This window comes from Odocoileus virginianus, chromosome 12 (assembly GCF_023699985.2).
Source record: "Odocoileus virginianus isolate 20LAN1187 ecotype Illinois chromosome 12, Ovbor_1.2, whole genome shotgun sequence".
NCBI lineage: Eukaryota > Metazoa > Chordata > Mammalia > Artiodactyla > Cervidae > Odocoileus > Odocoileus virginianus.
Genome location: NC_069685.1, coordinates 58,894,724 through 58,912,689, shown reverse-complemented (window position 1 = coordinate 58,912,689; position 17,966 = coordinate 58,894,724). Strand labels below are relative to the sequence as shown.

The 17,966-nt window shown below is 51.8% G+C and overlaps 1 protein-coding gene across 1 annotated transcript; it reads right to left on the bottom strand.

Annotated features, from left to right (window-relative positions):
- Nucleotides 1-818: 818 nt before the first annotated feature.
- Nucleotides 819-17,029, bottom strand: ACADS (acyl-CoA dehydrogenase short chain). Its single transcript, XM_020901576.2, has 10 exons — nucleotides 16,906-17,029; nucleotides 15,470-15,633; nucleotides 3,884-4,033; nucleotides 3,553-3,664; nucleotides 3,043-3,194; nucleotides 2,594-2,764; nucleotides 2,362-2,499; nucleotides 2,089-2,184; nucleotides 1,835-1,891; nucleotides 819-1,656 (listed from the first exon to the last, which is right to left on the bottom strand). The coding sequence occupies exons 1-10, from the start codon at nucleotides 16,949-16,951 to the stop codon at nucleotides 1,504-1,506; spliced, it is 1,239 nt and encodes a 412-aa protein (XP_020757235.1). The 5' UTR covers nucleotides 16,952-17,029; the 3' UTR covers nucleotides 819-1,503.
- Between the last annotated feature and the right edge of the window lie 937 nt (nucleotides 17,030-17,966).

Genomic DNA, 17,966 nt, shown 5'->3' with positions numbered 1-17,966 from the left:
TGCTTCTCCAGGGCAAGAGGAGCTCACAGACTCCCAGCCAGAGACCACTGGGCCAGAGAATTGTAAATCAGAGACATCCCCAACTCCCAAAACTGCTATTAAGAAAAACCACAGAAACCATTAATGCCGGCCTCTTTGCTCTTCCCCTTAAAAACCCCCACCTCAAGGACCATGCAGGAGGCAGCGACTTCGGGGTTTGCCTCCCACTCCTTCACTTGACACTTGCAATAAACCCCGTATGTTCTTTCACCACAGCCTAGTGTCAGTAGACTGGTTTTGCTGCATGTCAGCTGAGTGCACCTGAGTTTGGCTTGGCCCCGGGACCCTATCACTACAGGTTCAGTGCAGCCCTCGGTGAACAGACAGTAAGCAAAAGAGATGCTATGAAAGTCTCCATTTGTTTCGCTTTGCTCCTTCTGTTCTCCCCTACCCCCAGCCCCTCTGGCATCCTCTCTCCTCCAGCCCCGAGGCTAGGTCTGCCAGGTTCTCCCCTGCCTGCCCGCCCAGCAGTGGCCCTGACCTGGCTGGCCCTCCCTGCCCAGCGGCTAGTCTTCCAGACACCAGCGGCCACGGGATTCAGCTCCTTATTCTCCTGCCTCCTGCGGGAGCTCTTCCAGGCTGGAGGTGCAGCCTGCTGCTGCAGCAGCCAGCTCCTCTCACACACACACACACACACACACGCACACTCACACATGGTGGAGGTCTGTAGAGGGCAGACTAAAGGACCATCGTTCCCTCCCCAGCAGCACCCAGGCAAGGACACACGGGTCAAGGGACAGGTATACTTTTTTTTTTTTTTTGGACTGGTGAATCACGACTGCGCCGGCAACAGGTATGCTTTATTACTCGGTTCCCACATATGACTGTCCCAAAGCACCAAGACAGACCCGTCACCTGTACTCATTTATACTTCACAAAGGTTATCGGTGCGCAGGAAGGCTTCCGTAACGACCTAGCCCCAAGGCGGGGGGTGGGGGGGCCTCAGAGGACATAACTTCTGCGTTGAGATGTGGTCGTTTGGGCCCCCACCCCACTCCTCCAGACCCTGATCTCAGAGGAAACGGCAGACGCTGGGTCTCCTGCTGAGCGCCAGGACCCACAGGACAGAACCCGGGATCCCCGAGGGGATCATTTCTCTCTTCCCACGGCCCAGCTCCCAGATGAAGAAAATAAAGGCACTGTCAGCGGTGGAGAGGCAACAAAGTCAAGAAACAGCTGGAGATGGGCGTCCTCAGGCCAGGTCGCAGCCCCGCCTCCGCTTATTCCCTGAAAGCCGGCTCTGGGTGGACAGAGGTTAAGGGCGGGCAGCAGGCCCACTCAGGAGGCTGGGCCTGGTGGGTGGGAGGGGTCTTGGCAAGAGGGGGCGTGGCCCCACCCCTCCTTCCGCCCCGCCGCCTCCCGCGGCGGAGGCAAGAGGAAAGCCACGTGACTCCCGCCCCCTTTCCCAGGGTCCTCAGGCCAGCCCGGCTCCCCGGCCGGAACGGTCGGCCCTCCAGAGAGGGCTCAGCTCCGGTAGCTCTTGAGCAGGTGCCCGGCGACCACAAGCCTCTGGATCTCACTGGTGCCTTCATAAATCTCGGTGACGCGGGCATCGCGGTAGTGCCGCTCGGCCGGCATCTCCGTCACGTAGCCCATGCCGCCCAGGATCTGCATGGCCTGAGGGGGAACGCGAGGGCTCAGGAAGAGAAGACTATCCCCCCCACCCTCCCCAACTCGTGGGGGAAAGACAGGGCAGGACCATCCACACAGAAGGACCAGAGGGGAGGGAGAGGCAGCTGGCACACTCCCGCTTACCCAGCCCTGGGGAGCTCACCCAGGCAGTGGGGACGCTCACCTGGTGGGTGATGGCAGTTGCGGCCTCCGATGCGGCCAGCTTGGCCATTGCCGCCTCCTAACCACAGAGGACAGTGGCGTCAGAAATTCTTAGTACCTGGCCTGTTCAACAGGGCGGGCCTGGGGAAGCCGCCCCTTGGAGCGATAAACGCAGAGGCTCAAGGAACTGGGACCCCACCCGGACGTCTCCCTCAGCGCCTCTGCCGCCACCGAAGCTCCTGGCTGGGCCCGAGGAGACCCCTGCCCTGCCGGCACCTTGGTGAAAGGCTTCTTGTTGTCCTTCAGCATGGCAGCGCGCCAGGTCAGCAGCCGGGCACTCTCCAGGGCCAGGGCCATATCCGCCAACTTGAACTGCAACAACCCAGACCCGCCCCACCGGTCACTACTAGCCAGCCCTCCCCTCCCCCTGAGGGGCGGGACGGAGGAGGGCGGAGGACAAGGCAGCGGTTGAAAGCCGTCTGGGAGGCAGGGAGGAGAGGCCGAAATCACATCCCCTGGCGTCCAGGCAAGGCTGCGCGCCTCTGTTACCTGGATGCCCTGCAGCTTGGTGAGGGGCGCCCCGAAAGCCCTGCGGTTCTCGGCGTAGCTCACAGCACAGTCCAGGGCGGCCTGGGCGATGCCCAGGGCTTGGGAGGCGATGCCGATGCGGCCCATGTCCAGGGTTTGCTGTGAGGACCCACCTGTCAGGGGCGGGCCGTTCCCCAGGGCCTCACCCTAGGGAACCCCCCGCCCCCCGCCCGCCCCTCGCTGCCGGGCTCACCATGGCGATCTTGAAGCCCATCCCCGGCTCCCCCAGCAGGCTGTCCTTGGGGATGCGACAGTCCTCGAAGATGAGGTTGGCCGTGGACGAGGCCCGGATGCCCAGCTTATCTTCCTTCTTCCCCAGCGTGAGCCCGGGTGTGGGCATGGGGACCAGGAAGGCACTGATGCCCTGGAGGCCGGGACACGCCCCTGGCTTGCTCACCGGCCCGAGGCCACGCCCCTCAGACTAACCACCAAGACTCCCACTCAGGTCCCCCCCAACACTTCCACCTCCCTCAGAGCCTCGCTGTGACGCCCTCTGCTGGCTCCTCCGGGGACAGCGCCGCCCCGGGGACGGAAAAGGTGGGCTAGCAAGAGCCCCAGAGCCCAAGAGGCTCCACTGAACCGCAGAGATGTGGCTGGAGAAACTCTGAGCGGCTCGTCGCCCCTCCCTTGCGGGCCCCCCACCTTGTTATGCAAGGATCTGTCGGTGCTGGCGAAGACCACGGCGGCCGAGGCCTCCCAGGCATTGGTGATCCAGGCCTTGGTGCCACTCAGGACCCACGAGTCACCGTCTGCCCGCGCGGTGGTGGCCGCGGCCCCTGCGTCACTGCCGTTCCCTGCCCCACACACAGACTCAAGAGTTCACCGCCGCCAGCTCACCCGGGACCCAACCTCGCACCTCCCACACCAAGCACCCCCAACCCCCCCAAGCAACCCCCCTATTCTGCCCACCCCCCAACCAAGCTGGTGAGCCAGACCCAGGTGCAGGGAATCAGGGTCTGGCTCCTGAGAGAAGGGGCTGGAGGGCCACACCAGCTCCCTCAGCTCTCAGGGTGGGGGGATGTGGCACCCAGCTGTCTCCAAGCCAAAGGGACCCCGGGGTCCAAGTGCCTCCCTCCCAGCTCAGTCAAGGTGGACGCCAGGCGGGGTGGGGGTAGGAGTGGGGGTAGGTGACCCACTGTCCCACGGTGGTACCTGGTTCACTGAGGGCAAAGCAGCCAATTTTGTCACCACTAGTGAAGGGAGTGACCCACCGCTGCTTCTGCTCCTTGGTGCCAAACTTCAGGATGGGCCCCAAGTAGAGGGACTGGGGGGGACAGTGGGGGACAGTGGGGGACAGTCGTTGCAGGCCCCAGCACGCCCACATACCCACCCCCAGGCCTCCTCTCTCCAGAGGCCCCATGCAAAGGACCAGGCCTCGAGGCGGTCAGGGGCAGGGAGCCAAGGGAGGGCTGTGCCCTGGATGCTGGGCCACCCGGAGCCTCCCCCTCTGCCTGTGTGTCCGCAGCCCAGGCAGGAGACTCACATTGTTGACACTCATGATGACTCCCGTGGAGGCGCAGCCCCGGCTGATCTCCTCCATGGCGATGGAGTAGGCCAGGTAATCAAGGCTAGCTCCGCTGAGCTCCTCAGGCACGTCCATGGCCATGAGCCCCAGCTCGCCCATCTTCTTCACCTGGCCCCAGAAAAGGATGTCATGGCAAGGGGAGGAGGGTGGAGGTGGGGCCAGGGCCCAGCCTCTCCAGCCCCAACCCACCTGACCCCAGGCTGGTGCCCACAGAAACTCAGGTCATGCAACCCTAACCACCCACCCTGGAACCCCCAAGGCTGGATCGGTAAGACAGCCCTGTTGTCTCAGGCAGCCCTGCTTCCATACTCTGCCCTCACTCATCTCTGTGTCTACAGCCACAACCAGTGAGCAGGCAGGAGGCACAAGAAGGCTTCGGCAGCCTCCGAGGTGAAGGAGCAGGGCAGCACAGTGCCACACAGACCTTCTTTCAGTCCCTCACGCTCACCACACAGCCTGTCCTCCCTACCACAGGGCCTTTGCACATGCTGTTCCTGTCAGTGATGCCCTGTATCAACTGGCTGCTAACTGCTCCTGCCTGTGGGTCTCAGCTCAGGCATCACTTCTGCTGGGTGGCCATCTCGGACCTCACTGAGTCAAATCCTTTAATCACACACTCCTGCAGCACTTGTAACTTCACGCCTCTTCAGGTGCTTGTACTGACTACGGTCTCTCTGCCTGACCACAAGGGCAGAGACAGCGTAGTTTTGCCCACTGCTTATTCCAGTGCCAGTGAAAGATTCGATAAAGGGGAAGAGCTTGGAATGTTTGACTTGGAATCCAGGAGTGGCTGGGGTCAATTATCAAGTGCCTTTTACATGCTCAGCGCTGGAAAGTGCTTCATGTGTGTTCTCGGTCGAGTCTCTTCAAAGCTCAAAGCTTTGCTCAGTCAACCTCACGTCACAGGTGAGGAAGCTGGAGCTCAGGGAGGTGGAGCGCTTTGCACAGGACGGGCCTTGTAAATGGTGGGGCTGAGACTGAAACCCAGCACTGACTCCAGGACCACAACCAGCTCAGTCTGCACAAGGTGAGTGATCCGAGAACGGCATTTGAAAAAAACAAGTTTTGGGGACTTCCCTGGTGGTCTAGTGGCTAAGACTGTAGGCTCCCAATGCAGAGGACCAAGGTTCAATCCTTAGTCAGGGAACTAGATCCCATATGCTGCAACTAAGACCCAATGCAGCCAAATAATTTAAAAAAAGAAAAAAAAGGTTTTATTGAACGCTAGTCGATCTACAATGTTGTGTGAATTTCTGCTGTATAGCAAAGTAACCCTGTTATACATATTCTTTTTCATATTGTTTTCCATATGGTTTACCACAGGATACTGAATATAGTTCCATGTGCTGTATGGTAGGGCCTTGTTGTTTATCCATCCTTTATACAATAGTTTGCAGCTGCTAATCCCAAACTACCAATTCGTCCCTCCCTCACCCCCTTCTTCTTGGCAACTACATGTCTGCTCTCCCTGTCTGTGAGTCTCTGTTCCGTATTAATAGACAGGTTCAATTTGTGCTGTATTTTAAATAACATATGTAAGTGATGTCATGGGGTATTTGTCTTTCTCTGACTGACTTCACTTAGTATGATAACCTCTAGATCCACCACGGTGCTGCAAATGACATTATTTCATTCCTGTTTGTGGCCAAGTAATATTCCACTGTATATATGTACCACATGTTCTTTATCCGTGCATCTATCCATGGACAGGTTCTTTCCATGTCTTGGCTATCACGGACAGTGCTGCCAATATCCGCTGGATCATCAAAAAAGCAAGAGAGTTCCAGAAAAACATCTATTTCTGCTTTATTGACTACGCCAAAGCCTTCAACTGTGTGAATCACAATAAACTGTGGAGAATTCTGAAAGAGATGGGCATAAAAGACCACCTGACCTGCCTCTTGAGAAACCTGTATCCAGGTCAGGAAGCAACAGTTAGAACTGGACATGGAACAACAGACTGGTTCCAAATAGGAAAAGGAGTACATCAAGGCTGTATATTGTCACCCTGCTTATTTAACTTATATGCAGAGTACCTCATGAGAAACGCTGGGCTGGAAGAAGCACAAGCTGGGAATCAAGATTGCCAAGAGAAATATCAATAACCTCAGATATGCAGATGACACCACCCTTGTGGCAGAAAGTGAAGAGGAACTAAAAAGCCTCTTGTTGAAAGTGACAGAGGGGAGTGAAAAAGTTGACCTAAAGCTTAACATTCAGAAAACTAAGATCATGGCATCTGGTCCCATCACCTCATGGGAAATAGATGGGGAGACAGTGGAAACAGTGTCAGACTTTATTTTTGGGGGCTCCAAAATCACTGCAGAAGGTGACTGCAGTAATGAAATTAAAAGATTCTTACTCCTTGGAAGGAAAGTTATGACCAACCAAGATAGCATATTAAAAAGCAGAGACATTACTTTGCCAACAAAGGTCCGTCTGGTCAAGGCTATGGTTTTTCCAGTGGTCATGTATGGATGTGAGAGTTGGACTGTGAAGAAAGCTGAGCGCTGAAAAATTGATGCTTTTGAACTATGGTGTTGGAGAAGACTCTAGAGAGTCCCTTGGACTGCAAGGAGATCCAACCAGCCCATCCTAAAGGAGATCCGTCCTGAGTGTTCATTGGAAGGACTGATGCTGAAGCTGAAACTCCAATACTTTGGCCACCTCATGTGAAGAGTTGACTCATTGGAAAAGACCCTGATGCTAGGAGGGATTGGGGGCAGGAGAGGAAGGGGATGACAGAAGATGAGATGGCTGGATGGCATCACCGCCTCGATGGACATGAGTTTGAGTAAACTCCGGGAGTTGGTGATGGACAGGGAGGCCTGGCGTTCTGCGATTCATGGGGTCACAAAGAGTCGGACACAACTGAGCGACTGAACTGACTGATGAAACTGGGTGTTTGATCCACCTTGAGTTGTTCCCATGTGAGACAATTTGCAAGACTCTAGGCTTGGGGTGGGCCTGACCCACCTCAGGGTCTCCCCTGTAATACAGGGAGGAGATGGCCCGTGCCGGGGAGGCAGTATTGACAGCCTCACAGAGACAAGCGCGCCCTAATCCCCAGGTTCAAAGAGACTGAGTATGTTCAAAGAGACTCTGCCAGGAGAGTAAGCAAAGGACCTGAGGTGAGGAGGGGCTTCCCTGGATTATCCAGGGAGGCCAGTGTACTCACAGGGTCCCTGTAAGGGAAAGAGGAGAAACTGGAAAAGGCCAAGCAGTGACTCTCCCTGAGGCCCGCCCAAAGGCCTGCCCACACCCTGATCAAACCCAGAGAGAGCAGCTTTGGATTTCCGTCCCCAGGAACAGTCAGGTACTAAGTGTGCTCTGCCTGCTCTAGCCACTGATTCTGGGGTCAGGTGCTGCAGCAGCAATAGGAAGCTCGTACGCAGTGAAGAATAGGATTCGGAGCCACCAGGAATGTGGCATTTCGAGTCACTAAAAAAAAAAAAAAAAAAAAATGTGGTCACTGCACACCTGGGGGCAGCAGGGGGTGACTCTGCTCAGGAAAGCTGGCGGGAATCGAGGAGTGAGTGAGGGTGGGAGGGTCCGAGAGTCAATTTCTAGGTGCATTGATAAGAAGTCAGGGGTCCCCGAGGAGGAAAGAGGGGTCTGGGGCTTTCAAAGAGGATAGGTGTTTGGAGCTCTCGAGGAGGAGAAAAGGACAAGTTTTTCCCCCTACATTCCTTAGTCTTAGTCACATAAGACATTTTTTTCTTTAAGCCCAGAGCTGATAAAACTCAGCTTAAACTCTGTACTAAGGATTTTATATATAAAACAACAATGTATCCTGCTTGAGGACATGTTTCTCTTGTCCATGATCCTGTTCTCTTGAACATGATGTTTCTCAGTCGTGTCCGACTCTTTGCAACCCCATGGACTATATAGTCTATGGAATTCTCCAGGCCAGAATGCTGGAGTGGGTGGGCTTTTCCTTCTCCAGGGGATCTTCCCAACCCAGGGATCAAGCCCAGCAGATTCTTTACCAGCTGAGCCACCAGGGAAACCCAAGAATACTGGAGTGGGTAGTCTATCTCTTCTCCAGAGACCTTCCCAACCCAGGAATCAAACCAGAGTCTCTGGCAATGCAGGTGGATTCTTTACCAACAGAGCTATGAGAGAAGCCCAAGGATTACATATATAACAACAAGGATTACATATATAACTTATATATATACACATACATACATACATACATACATATGTGTATATATATATATATATATATATATACACACACATATAAAACATATGTATCCTGCTTGAGGACATGTTTCTCTTTCTTGAGAACCTTCTGACTAATCCTGTTATCTTAAAATGTATATTATGGGAGGGGAGTCTAGTAAAATCTTTCTATTGTTAGTTCTAATTCTGTCATCTTAAAATATAAATTGTGGGAGTGGGTCTAGTAAGATCTTTACAACCTTGAGACATTCTTTTGATTTACTGTAATAACCAATTTAAAAAGTATATAGCTCCCTTGCCAAGACTAGCACTCTCCGCCCCCTTCTGATGTCTGTGTCAGAAGCTTCCTCTGTCCCTTCTCACTGTAATAAAACTTCTGCCACACAAGAGCCCTGAGTGGTCAAGCCTGGTCTCTGGGCCCGAAGCTGAATCTTCTTCTTGGGAGATCACTGAACCTGACATACTTCACTGTAAGTTATCAGATCAAAGAGTGGGTGAAGGTAGGAAGCAGAGAGCAGTTGAGCCACTGTCTGTCTCTGAGCACGACCTGGGGACTCAGAGCCCGGTGCCAGCCCTGGGGTGGCCTCAGAACAGAGCTGCTTTCAAACCCACATGGGGGCCTCCGGCAAACCTATTCCAGAGTGAGGGGGTGGTTTACTGGGGAGGCTGGTGCTGGCTTACCAGCTAGGGCAGCATTCTACCAGGAGCCAAAAATACACAGGGTTCCCAAGATTCATGCTCAAGCCCAGACAGGAACCCCAATGGAGGGCTTTCTGTGGCCAAACAGCAAAAGAAACTGAAGTAGGAAAAAAAAAAGCCCCATTTGTCTCACCCTACATGCACCATCCAGCTTCTCTAGGCATTAAGACACACACCCTCCCCTTCAGTCTCTCTCTCTCTCTCTGGTCCACAACTGTGGGATAAATGACACATCAGCCCATCACACCAAGACGACTCCATTTTACGCCAGGAGACAGAAGGGGAACGGAAATTCCCAGGTGGAGTACAGGCGGGACAAGGATGACCCCGTTTTCCTGTAACGGGGGGCTCTTGCACAGATGGTGGCGCTCCCAGGACACCCGGAGTCTGATGAGAAAGCCGGGGCCCCTGGCTCTCGGCCCCTTGCCCTGCCCTCTGGTGCTCTCAGAACAGAAAGCTGCCGGAGCCCACAGTGACTGCACCCGAGTGGCGGCCTCACCAGCATGCTGTTCCCCCAACCTTCCTCAGTCTCAAATGTATCTGGAGATTTCTGGCAATACGCCACGGCCAGCTGCAGGAACGTTCTAGGGGAAATGTGGAGACAGGAAGGCAGTGGAGAGAAGAGATGGTGTGATCAAGAAGAAGAAAGCGAAGACAAAAGAAAAGCAGCGCACACACGCAGGCTGTGTGCCCAGCTGCAGAGACCATTTCTGATCCCACATGTTTGATGGTAACTGGCTAACGGCAGCCAGCCTCCCTAATGTTTTTGCCAATATTTTTGCCAATTTTGAGCGATCTTGAGAACCCCTCAGAGACGCTACCCACGGGGGTCACTCCATGCCTGCGTCTGTGAACCAGGAGTGTGGACCTGCAACCCTGACTGGGCCACGCCCAGTGGTCTCCACACCCGCCAGAGAGGGACTTCCCTGGTGGTCTAGTGGTTAAGACTCCCCGTTTTCAATGCAGGGGTTGCGGATTCAATTCCTGGTTGGGGAATTAAGGGTTCCCACGCACTGCGTACATTCTCAGTCATTAAGTTGTATCCAACTCTTTTGCGACCCCATGGACTGTAGCCCACCAGGCTCCTCTGTGCATGTGATTTTCCAGGCAAGAAGACTGGAGTGGGTTGCCATTTCCTCCTCCAGGGGACCTTCCCGACCCAGGGATCGAACCTGCGTCTCCTGTATTGCAGGTGGATTCTTTACTATCTGAGCCCCGGGGAAGGCCCCACTTGCATGGCCAAAAGTAAATAAATAAATAAATATTTTTAAATGCACGAAGTGTATTTAAAAAAAAAAAAAAATGAAAAAAAAAAAACTCCCAAGAGAAGATGTGAGGAAGTGAAAGACCCCTTTCCTAGCAAAGCGAGCCTTCAGCACCTGCCGCCTTCATATGTGGGACCTGTTTTTAGAGGATGCTTTGTATAAAAAGCGGTGCTTTTAAGTCACTTCTAAAGCTCACATTTCTAAAAAATCAAATTTGTCCTGAGTCGGCCGATGCCCATGAGAGTCCAAGCTCACTCCCTTTAGAGAATCACGTCTCCTTACTTGTTGAAGATCTGTTGCTTTGTTCACGGGAAAGGGCCACGGGAGCCACCTCCCCAGTTTCTACTCTGTGCCGGTGGGTGCCGAGCGCTGGGACAGTAAGAACATTCAGGATGACTTGACCAAAAAGTTCAAGTCCACTCAGCAAACGCCTGCTGAATGCCAAGCACTTACTTGGCAAGGAGGTGTTTTGCTGGGCCAGGAGGTAGGCGTTTGAACAAGTCTGGCCTTCAGGAAGGCAACCTTAGAAAATAACTGGGACATATGACACACACAATAGCATGATAAGCACACCCAGATAACCAGGGATTATGAACACAGAGTGACGAATTCTTGGTGGGAGAGGTGAAAGGTGATGCTATTCAGGGGACACCGCCAGGGTGGCGTTAACAAGAATCTGTGCATACGAATAAGAGGGAAAATGGAGTATGGCTCCAGAGGCTTCTATGGACGTGGTAAACTATCATCTGACATTAGGGCAAGAGGAAGAAAAGCAGATTTTGCACCCAATATATTAAACTTACTCAATCAACATTCACTGAGTGAAGGAAGAGAGACTGGGTTCAGTTTTCTAGATATAAACACGCACATTCGGGACTTCCCTGGCAGCTGCAGTGGTTAGGACGTGGTGCTTCCACTGCAGGGGACTTGGGTTCAATCCCTAATTGGGTAACCAAGATCCTCCAAGCCACACAGTACAGCCAAAAATATATAAACAGATAAAAATGCACATATACATTCCCAGGTTCCAGAGTCCAAAGCTGGTTTGGAAACACCATTCTATTTCTAATTTCCCTTTATTACATAATAGCATTATATATTCATAATTGTTCCATTTTTCCCCCCAGGAGTTGTAGGAGGTAGGTTTGGACACAGAAAGACCAAAGTTCAACCTGGATTACAAGACCAGCCAAATGAGCAGAAGCTGGCACTAGTCTTCAGCCTCCTTCACGGCAAGTCCACCTCTCAACTCTTCTCCCCTTGACTCTTCCCCAGGAAACCCACTTTTCCTGGGAGAAAAGTCTTCAGGAAACAAAATATTAGAAAACAGTAACTAAGTATCTCCTGCAGGTTGGAGGGAGCACAGAATCTACATCTGGCTCCTCTGATCCCAGCCCTGTGGCTTTATTGACCGAGAAATGTAATTCCTGGCTTCTGTTTCCTCATCCGAAAACTGGAGATCAATGACAAAACTGCCTGAGTGTCTTGTTGACGATTTAAGGGTAAGTACATGAAAATTATCAACTTAATGGACAGAATTTGAGCAAACTCCAAGAGGCAGTGGAGGACACAGGAGCCTGGCGCGCTACAGTCCATGTGGCCGCAAAGCGTCAGACACGACTGAGCGCCTGGACAGCAACCTGGAATGTGGAAACCCCCAAATGAGAGTCACTCCTGTTATTATTACTGTCGTCATTGTAAAACACGAATGGTATTATTTTTAATTTTTCAGCCTGTCCCCTGTGTCTATAGTTTTGATCCTTCTGCTTGTTTAAGTCCTGGATTTCCTTCTGTTAACTATAGCTGAGCACCACCCATAGTAACAGAGACAGTGAGAAAAGCAATGAGCCAATACGCTTTGATCCTCAGCAAAGGGACACCTTTGGCAACCACTGCATCCCATCAGTGACCAAAATGAGAGTCCAATTCATGCGAGGCAGTGGCAAGATCAGAGATCAGAAGATTTAGCGCTATTTCTCCCCAAGCCCTACAACCTCAGGCAATTTCTACAACTGTTCCTTTATCCTCTGTTGTTCAGTCACTAAGCCTGCAGCACGCCAGGCTTCCCGGTCCTTCATCATCTCCCAGAGCTTGCTCAAACTCATGTCCATTCAGTCGGTGATGCTATCCAAACATATCTTCTGTTGTCCCCTTCTCCTCCCGCCTTCAATCTTTCCCAGCATCAGGGTCTTTTCCAATGAGTCAGCTCTTTGCATCAGATGGCCAAAGTACTGGAGGTTCAGCATCAGTGAATATTCAGGGTTGATTTTCTTTAGGATTGAGTGGTTTGATCTTTTTGCAGTCCAAGGCACTCTCAAGAGTCTTCTCCAGCACCACACTTCAAAAGCATCAATTCTTTGGCAATCAGCCTTCTTTATGGTCTAACCCTCACATCTATACATGACTACTAGAAAAACCATAGCTTATATAAGTACTATACAGACCTTTGTAGGCAAAGTGATGTCTCTGCTTTTTAATACACTGTCTAGGTTTATCATAGCTTTTCTTCCAAGGAGCAAGCGTCTTTTAATTTCATGGCTGCAGTCACCATCCACAGTGATTTTGGAGCCCAGGAAAAGAAAGTTTGTCACTGTTTCCATTATTTCCCCATCTGTTTGCCATGACATGATGGGACTGGATGTCATGATCTTAGTTTTCTGAATGTTGAGTTTTAAGCCAACTTTTTCACTCTCCACTTCATCAAGTGGCTCTTTAGTTCCTCTTCACTTTCTGTCTTAAGTGTGGTGTTATCTGCATATCTGAGATTATTGATATTTCTCCCAGCAATCTTCAATCCAGCTTGTGATTCATCCAGCCCGGTATTTTACATGATGTACTCTGCAGATAAGTTGAATAAACAGGGTGACAATATACAGCCTTGATGTACTCCTTTCGCAATTCTGAACCAGTCTGCTGTTCCATGTCCAGTTCTAACTGTTGCTTCTTAACCTCTGTACAGATTTCTCAGGAGGCAGGTCAGGTGGTCTGGTATTCCCATCTCTTGAAGAATTTTCCACAGTTTGTTGTGATCCACATAGTCAAAGAATTTAGCATGGTCAATGAAGCAGATGTTTTTCTGGAACTCTCGTGCTTTTTCAATGATCCAGTGGATGTTGGCAATTTGATCTCTGGTTCCTGTGCTTTTTCTAAATCCAGCTTGCACATTTGGAAGTTCTCGGTTCATGTACTGTTGAAGCCTAGCTTGAAGGGTTTTGAGCATTATCTTGCTTACAAGTGAAATGAGTGCAATTGTGTGGCAGTCTGAACATTCTTTGGCATTGCCCCTCTTTGGGATTGGAATGAAAACTGACCTTTTCCAGTTCTGTGGCCACTGCTGAGTTTGGCAAATTTACTGGCATATCGAATGTAGCACTTTCACAGCATCATCTTTTAGGATCTGAAATGGCTCAGCTACAATTGTTACCTCCACTAGCTTTGTTGGTAGTAATGCTTCCTAAGGCCCATTTGACTTGGCACTCCAGGACTTCTGGTTCTAGGTGAGTGACCGTACCGTAGTGGTTATCCAGGTCATTAAGACCTTTTTTGTACAGTTCTTTCCTCTAGGCCAAGGAAATAATGGCAGGACTCCTGATAACCTAATAGGATTACAGATATGAAGACACTTATCCAAGATAAAATGAAATAACAAATGGTATCACTACTCTAAGCTAGCTAATGCATTCACCAAGTCTGGACTAGACAGCCTCTGTGTGCTAGAATGTGCCAGAAGGGAAGGAGACTGGTGCCTTTGGTCTCTTCCTTCCACATCCTTTTCTACCACTGTTTAGTGGCAGGGTTAATTTACAAATTCCCCAGCCCTATAAAGTAAGTAAGAGATAATAAAGCCAAAGAACTGGTTAAGAGCAGGTTGGTAGAAAACCTGCTGCTACTGCCAGCTTTCTTATGTAAGCATAAGTGTTACATAATAAGTAATCTGAAGGGATATAGAAAAAAAAAATCAAGTTGTCTGTCATTAGGCAGGAAAAGCTGCAATATATGGCCACATCATAGACAACGGCCCTGGGACAGCACCAGAGTGTGTGGCTATGGAGGATAATATTTCCAACCAGAACAGGGCTTCCCAGCTGGGCTTCTGGGACACCCTGTGGCTAGTGGGTGGAGAAGGATTTTGGAGCCTACTACACCTGGAGCATGAATTCTGGCCCCCCAGATCGGTAAGCCTTGGAAAGTCATGTCCCCTCTCGGTGCTTCAAGTTTCTCAACTGTGGTAAAAATAAGAGTATTAATAGCTTCTGTTTTTCAAATGCACCATGAACTTGACATACATGATCACCTACAATCCTCACAACCATTCCAGGAAGCCAAATGGAGATTAGACCTGCAGCTGAGGATGCCTTTAGGACTAAATGGGATAATGATGACTTCAAGGCTTATCACATAAAAGTTGCCCAACTCATGTTGGTGCTCAGAATGCCACCCACCTACCCTACTTTGAGCTCTTTAGATGTTTATCAACAGTCAAGGCACAGTGCCCAGTACACTGTGAACACAAAACATGCACTAAGATGGGAAAGTGGCCCCAAGGCTGAAGAAGCATGGTAACAGTGATCACAAGTTTTGAATTCCCCAGATGGGCAAACAGGGCGTGAAGGCCAGACAGAATCACTTTATCACAAGTTATCTCAACAAATGTCTACCAAGTGTTTATAACCATGTACCAGACAACTTGTTAAATCCGATGGGAGAGCAGAGCAGAAGCACTTGTCTTCACAGGAATGATACAGTGACACAGGGAGGACGCACTGACCAGGATCTCAGCGGCTGGAGAAGACAGGCTGGAACCTTAGCTCTGTAACTCATTAGCTCCATGCCCTTGGGCACATCATTTACTCCCCTCATCAATCTGAGTTTCATCAACTACACAACAGGATACAAAACAATGGCACCTTCACCTCATTGGACAGTTTTAAGAGATAGATAAGCTAGGCACTTCCCTAGTGGTCCAGTGGTTAAGACTCCAAGACGCGACTGAAGGGGGTATGAGTTCAATCCCCGCTCAGGGAACTAACATCCTGCATCACACATGGTGCAGCCAAAAAAAGAAAAGAAACAGGTGTGCTAACCCATAAGCACTTAGGAGAGTGCCAAGCACATGTAAGCATAAGTGTTAACTATTATTATCAACACAATGCCTGGTATATAGTTAGCATAGCAATCATCCACCATGATTACTGTTATTCCAGAAGTTATTATCCTGGCTACAGGCCTCATGCTGGAGAGCGGAAGCCTCCAGGGCATTTTCTGGCTCCCAGGATCACATGCCCTGAGGGTTCCCTGACTGCAGTGTCACTGCCTCTGGCTGTCACCATCACCAGTTATCCTGGAGCAGAGGACAGATTCCATCACTGGGTGCTGAGGGCGGAATTCTCACCTGAGCTGCTGGGAAGCGATGCTCCTTGTCCACCTGGGCTGCGATGGGAAAGAGCTCCTTCTCGGCAAAGTCGCGGCACGTCTGCCGCAGCATCTGGTGAGTCTCGGGCAGTTCAACAGACTGGTAGACGGTATGTAGGCGACGCCAGGCCCAAGGCCGGGGGACTGCCAGAGAGAAGAGGAGTCAGTGGAAAGGGAATGCAAGAGGTCTCATGTAGTAATAATAATAACAGTGATCCACTTACTGGGTGGGCTTCCCTGGTGGCTCAAATGGTAAAGAAACTGCCTGCAATGCGGGAGACCCAGGTTCGATCCCTGGGTCGGGAAGATCCCCTGGAGAAGGGAATGACTATCCACTCCAGTATTCTTGCCTGGAGAATTCCATGGACAAAGGAGTCTGGCAGGCTACAGTCCATGGGGTCACAGGGTTGGACATGACTGAGTGACGAACACTTTCATTTTCACTTTTTCACTTACTGGGTGGTTCTCCACCACAGATGACTCGGGTCCCCCAGGGGACATCTGGCAAAGTCCAGAGACATTTTTGGTTGTCTCAACTGGTGGGTGGTAGGGAGTGGGGAGAAGCCAGGAATACTGCTAAACATTGTACAGGACGGAACCCACGACAAAGAACTAGGGGCCCAAAATGTCACTAACACTGCTGCTGAGAATAGAATGGAATGTTCACCATGTTTGCTGAATACTTTGTACAACAGTCCTACTCATGGCCAGTATAACACCAGTAACAGTAAGAGCACAACTCTGTGACCTCAGGCAAGGATCTTAACTTCCCTGGTTTCTCTAAATGTGGAGGACAACAGTACTCTGCTCCTGGGCTAGAACCATGAAAACTAACTGTAGCACTTAGCACTTAACCCTGCTGAGAGTACCAACAGCTCTCAAGAGGGTCCCCTTTATTATTATTCAGGGTGAGTGGGTCCTGATCAGGCAAAGGAAGCCCTGGCCACAGGGGCCACTGCTGCTACAGGGTAGAGAAATTAGAAGATGGAAAAGAGGCTACCAGTGAGCTCCTGTGATCTGCCAGGCACCTGTGTTTTAATCCTTGTAACAACTCCAGGAGAACAGCAGTATTACTGTGGTCGTTTCACACAAGGGCCCAAGGTCACAGATGGCACAGTCTGGGTTCAACCCCAGGCCTGGCACCCTAGGAATGGCGCAAACTGAACCACCTCCGCAGGTGCAATAAATGTGTGTGTGTGTGGGGGGGGGGGGGGGTGCAGTGTGAGAAGGGGGTTGGGATTGGGGGTCGGAGCAGGGGCCGAGGCCACGCAGGCGCGAGAAGCAGCCTGGGGCAAAGGCCTCGCGAACCAGAGGGGCACCGACCGGCCGCCCGCCCTGCTGCGGGGGTGAACCCGCTGCCCGGACCCACGCCCGCCCCTCCCGCCGCCCCACTGTGCGGGGTCGGAACGCACTCACCTCCACGGACAAGGCCACAGGCCCGGATGAGCAGCGTGGCAGCCATGGAGGACAGACACGGCGGGCTGGTGACTGTACTCGACTTCTTCCTGGCGACCTCAGTGCCGCGCGGGGAGGGACCTGCGCCGGTCGGGAGCCCCGCCCCTCGGGCCTCGGGCGGACTCGCGAGCCCTCGAGCTCCGGGGGCGGGGCTGGCCGCGGGTGCTCCCGAGCCCCGCCTCAGCCCACCAGCCCCGCCTCGGAGAAATTCCAACTCTTTAGGGAGTCTCCGAAGCTGGTTCTGTTGTTGTTCAGCCCGCTAAGTCGTATCCGACTCTTTGCGACCCCATGAACTGAAGCCCGCCAGGCTTCCTTATCCTTCACCATCTCCCGGAGTTTGCTCAAATTCATGTCCATTGAGTCGGTGGTGCGATCCAACCATCTCATCCTCTGTCGTCCCCTTCTCTTCCTGCCTTCAATCGCCTTCAGTCTTTCCCGGCATCAGGGTCTTTTCCAATGAGTCGGCTCTTCGCATCAAGTGGCCAAAGTATTGGAGCTTCAGCTTCAGTCCTTCCGATGAATATTCAGGGTTGATTTCCTGGTTTTAGGCTGACCTTAAAACTCTTCAGGGGGCGAGCCTAGCTCTCTCCTAAAATCCAGTTCCATGATCTAAAAAAACTCCACTTAGCCTTCCCCTACCCCAAACCCACCGCGCCCCCGCTGAAGCCTCACAGTGCAGCTTTTCTCCAGGATCTCTAGCTGCTTCCTGCCTCAGGGCCTTTGCAGTCACCATTCCCTCCACTGGAAGACTCCTTCCCATCAACACCTCCCTGAGGAAGCCGGTGCTTCCCCTGGCAAACTCTCCATCCCATTATTTCTGGCAGGTAGCATCTGAAATCTTACCAAGTCCCCTACTAGCCTGTGAGTGCCCAGTGGGGCAAGGATCTTACGCTGCTGCTCATTCTCTTGGCATAAGGAGTTGGGGTGCTAGGAGGTTGTGAAGGTGGGGCAGCACTGATGCTTCCCTGTCCCCCTGTGGTCCCGCGTCTCACTCCCAATTGTGGAGCAGAGCACCCCACCTA

What these genes read in the sequence shown, in the direction of transcription:
- ACADS (XM_020901576.2), bottom strand. Translation starts at nt 16,951, where the DNA reads ATGGCTGCCACGCTGCTCATCCGGGCCTGTGGCCTTGTCCGTGGAG. An exon ending in TCATCATGAGTGTCAACAAT is followed by an intron (nt 3,665 to 3,883) that starts GTGAGTCTCCTG and finishes TGTCCCCCCCAG; the next exon opens with TCCCTCTACTTGGGGCCCAT. An exon ending in ACAGATCCTTGCATAACAAG is followed by an intron (nt 2,765 to 3,042) that starts GTGGGGGGCCCG and finishes CCCGGCCTCCAG; the next exon opens with GGCATCAGTGCCTTCCTGGT.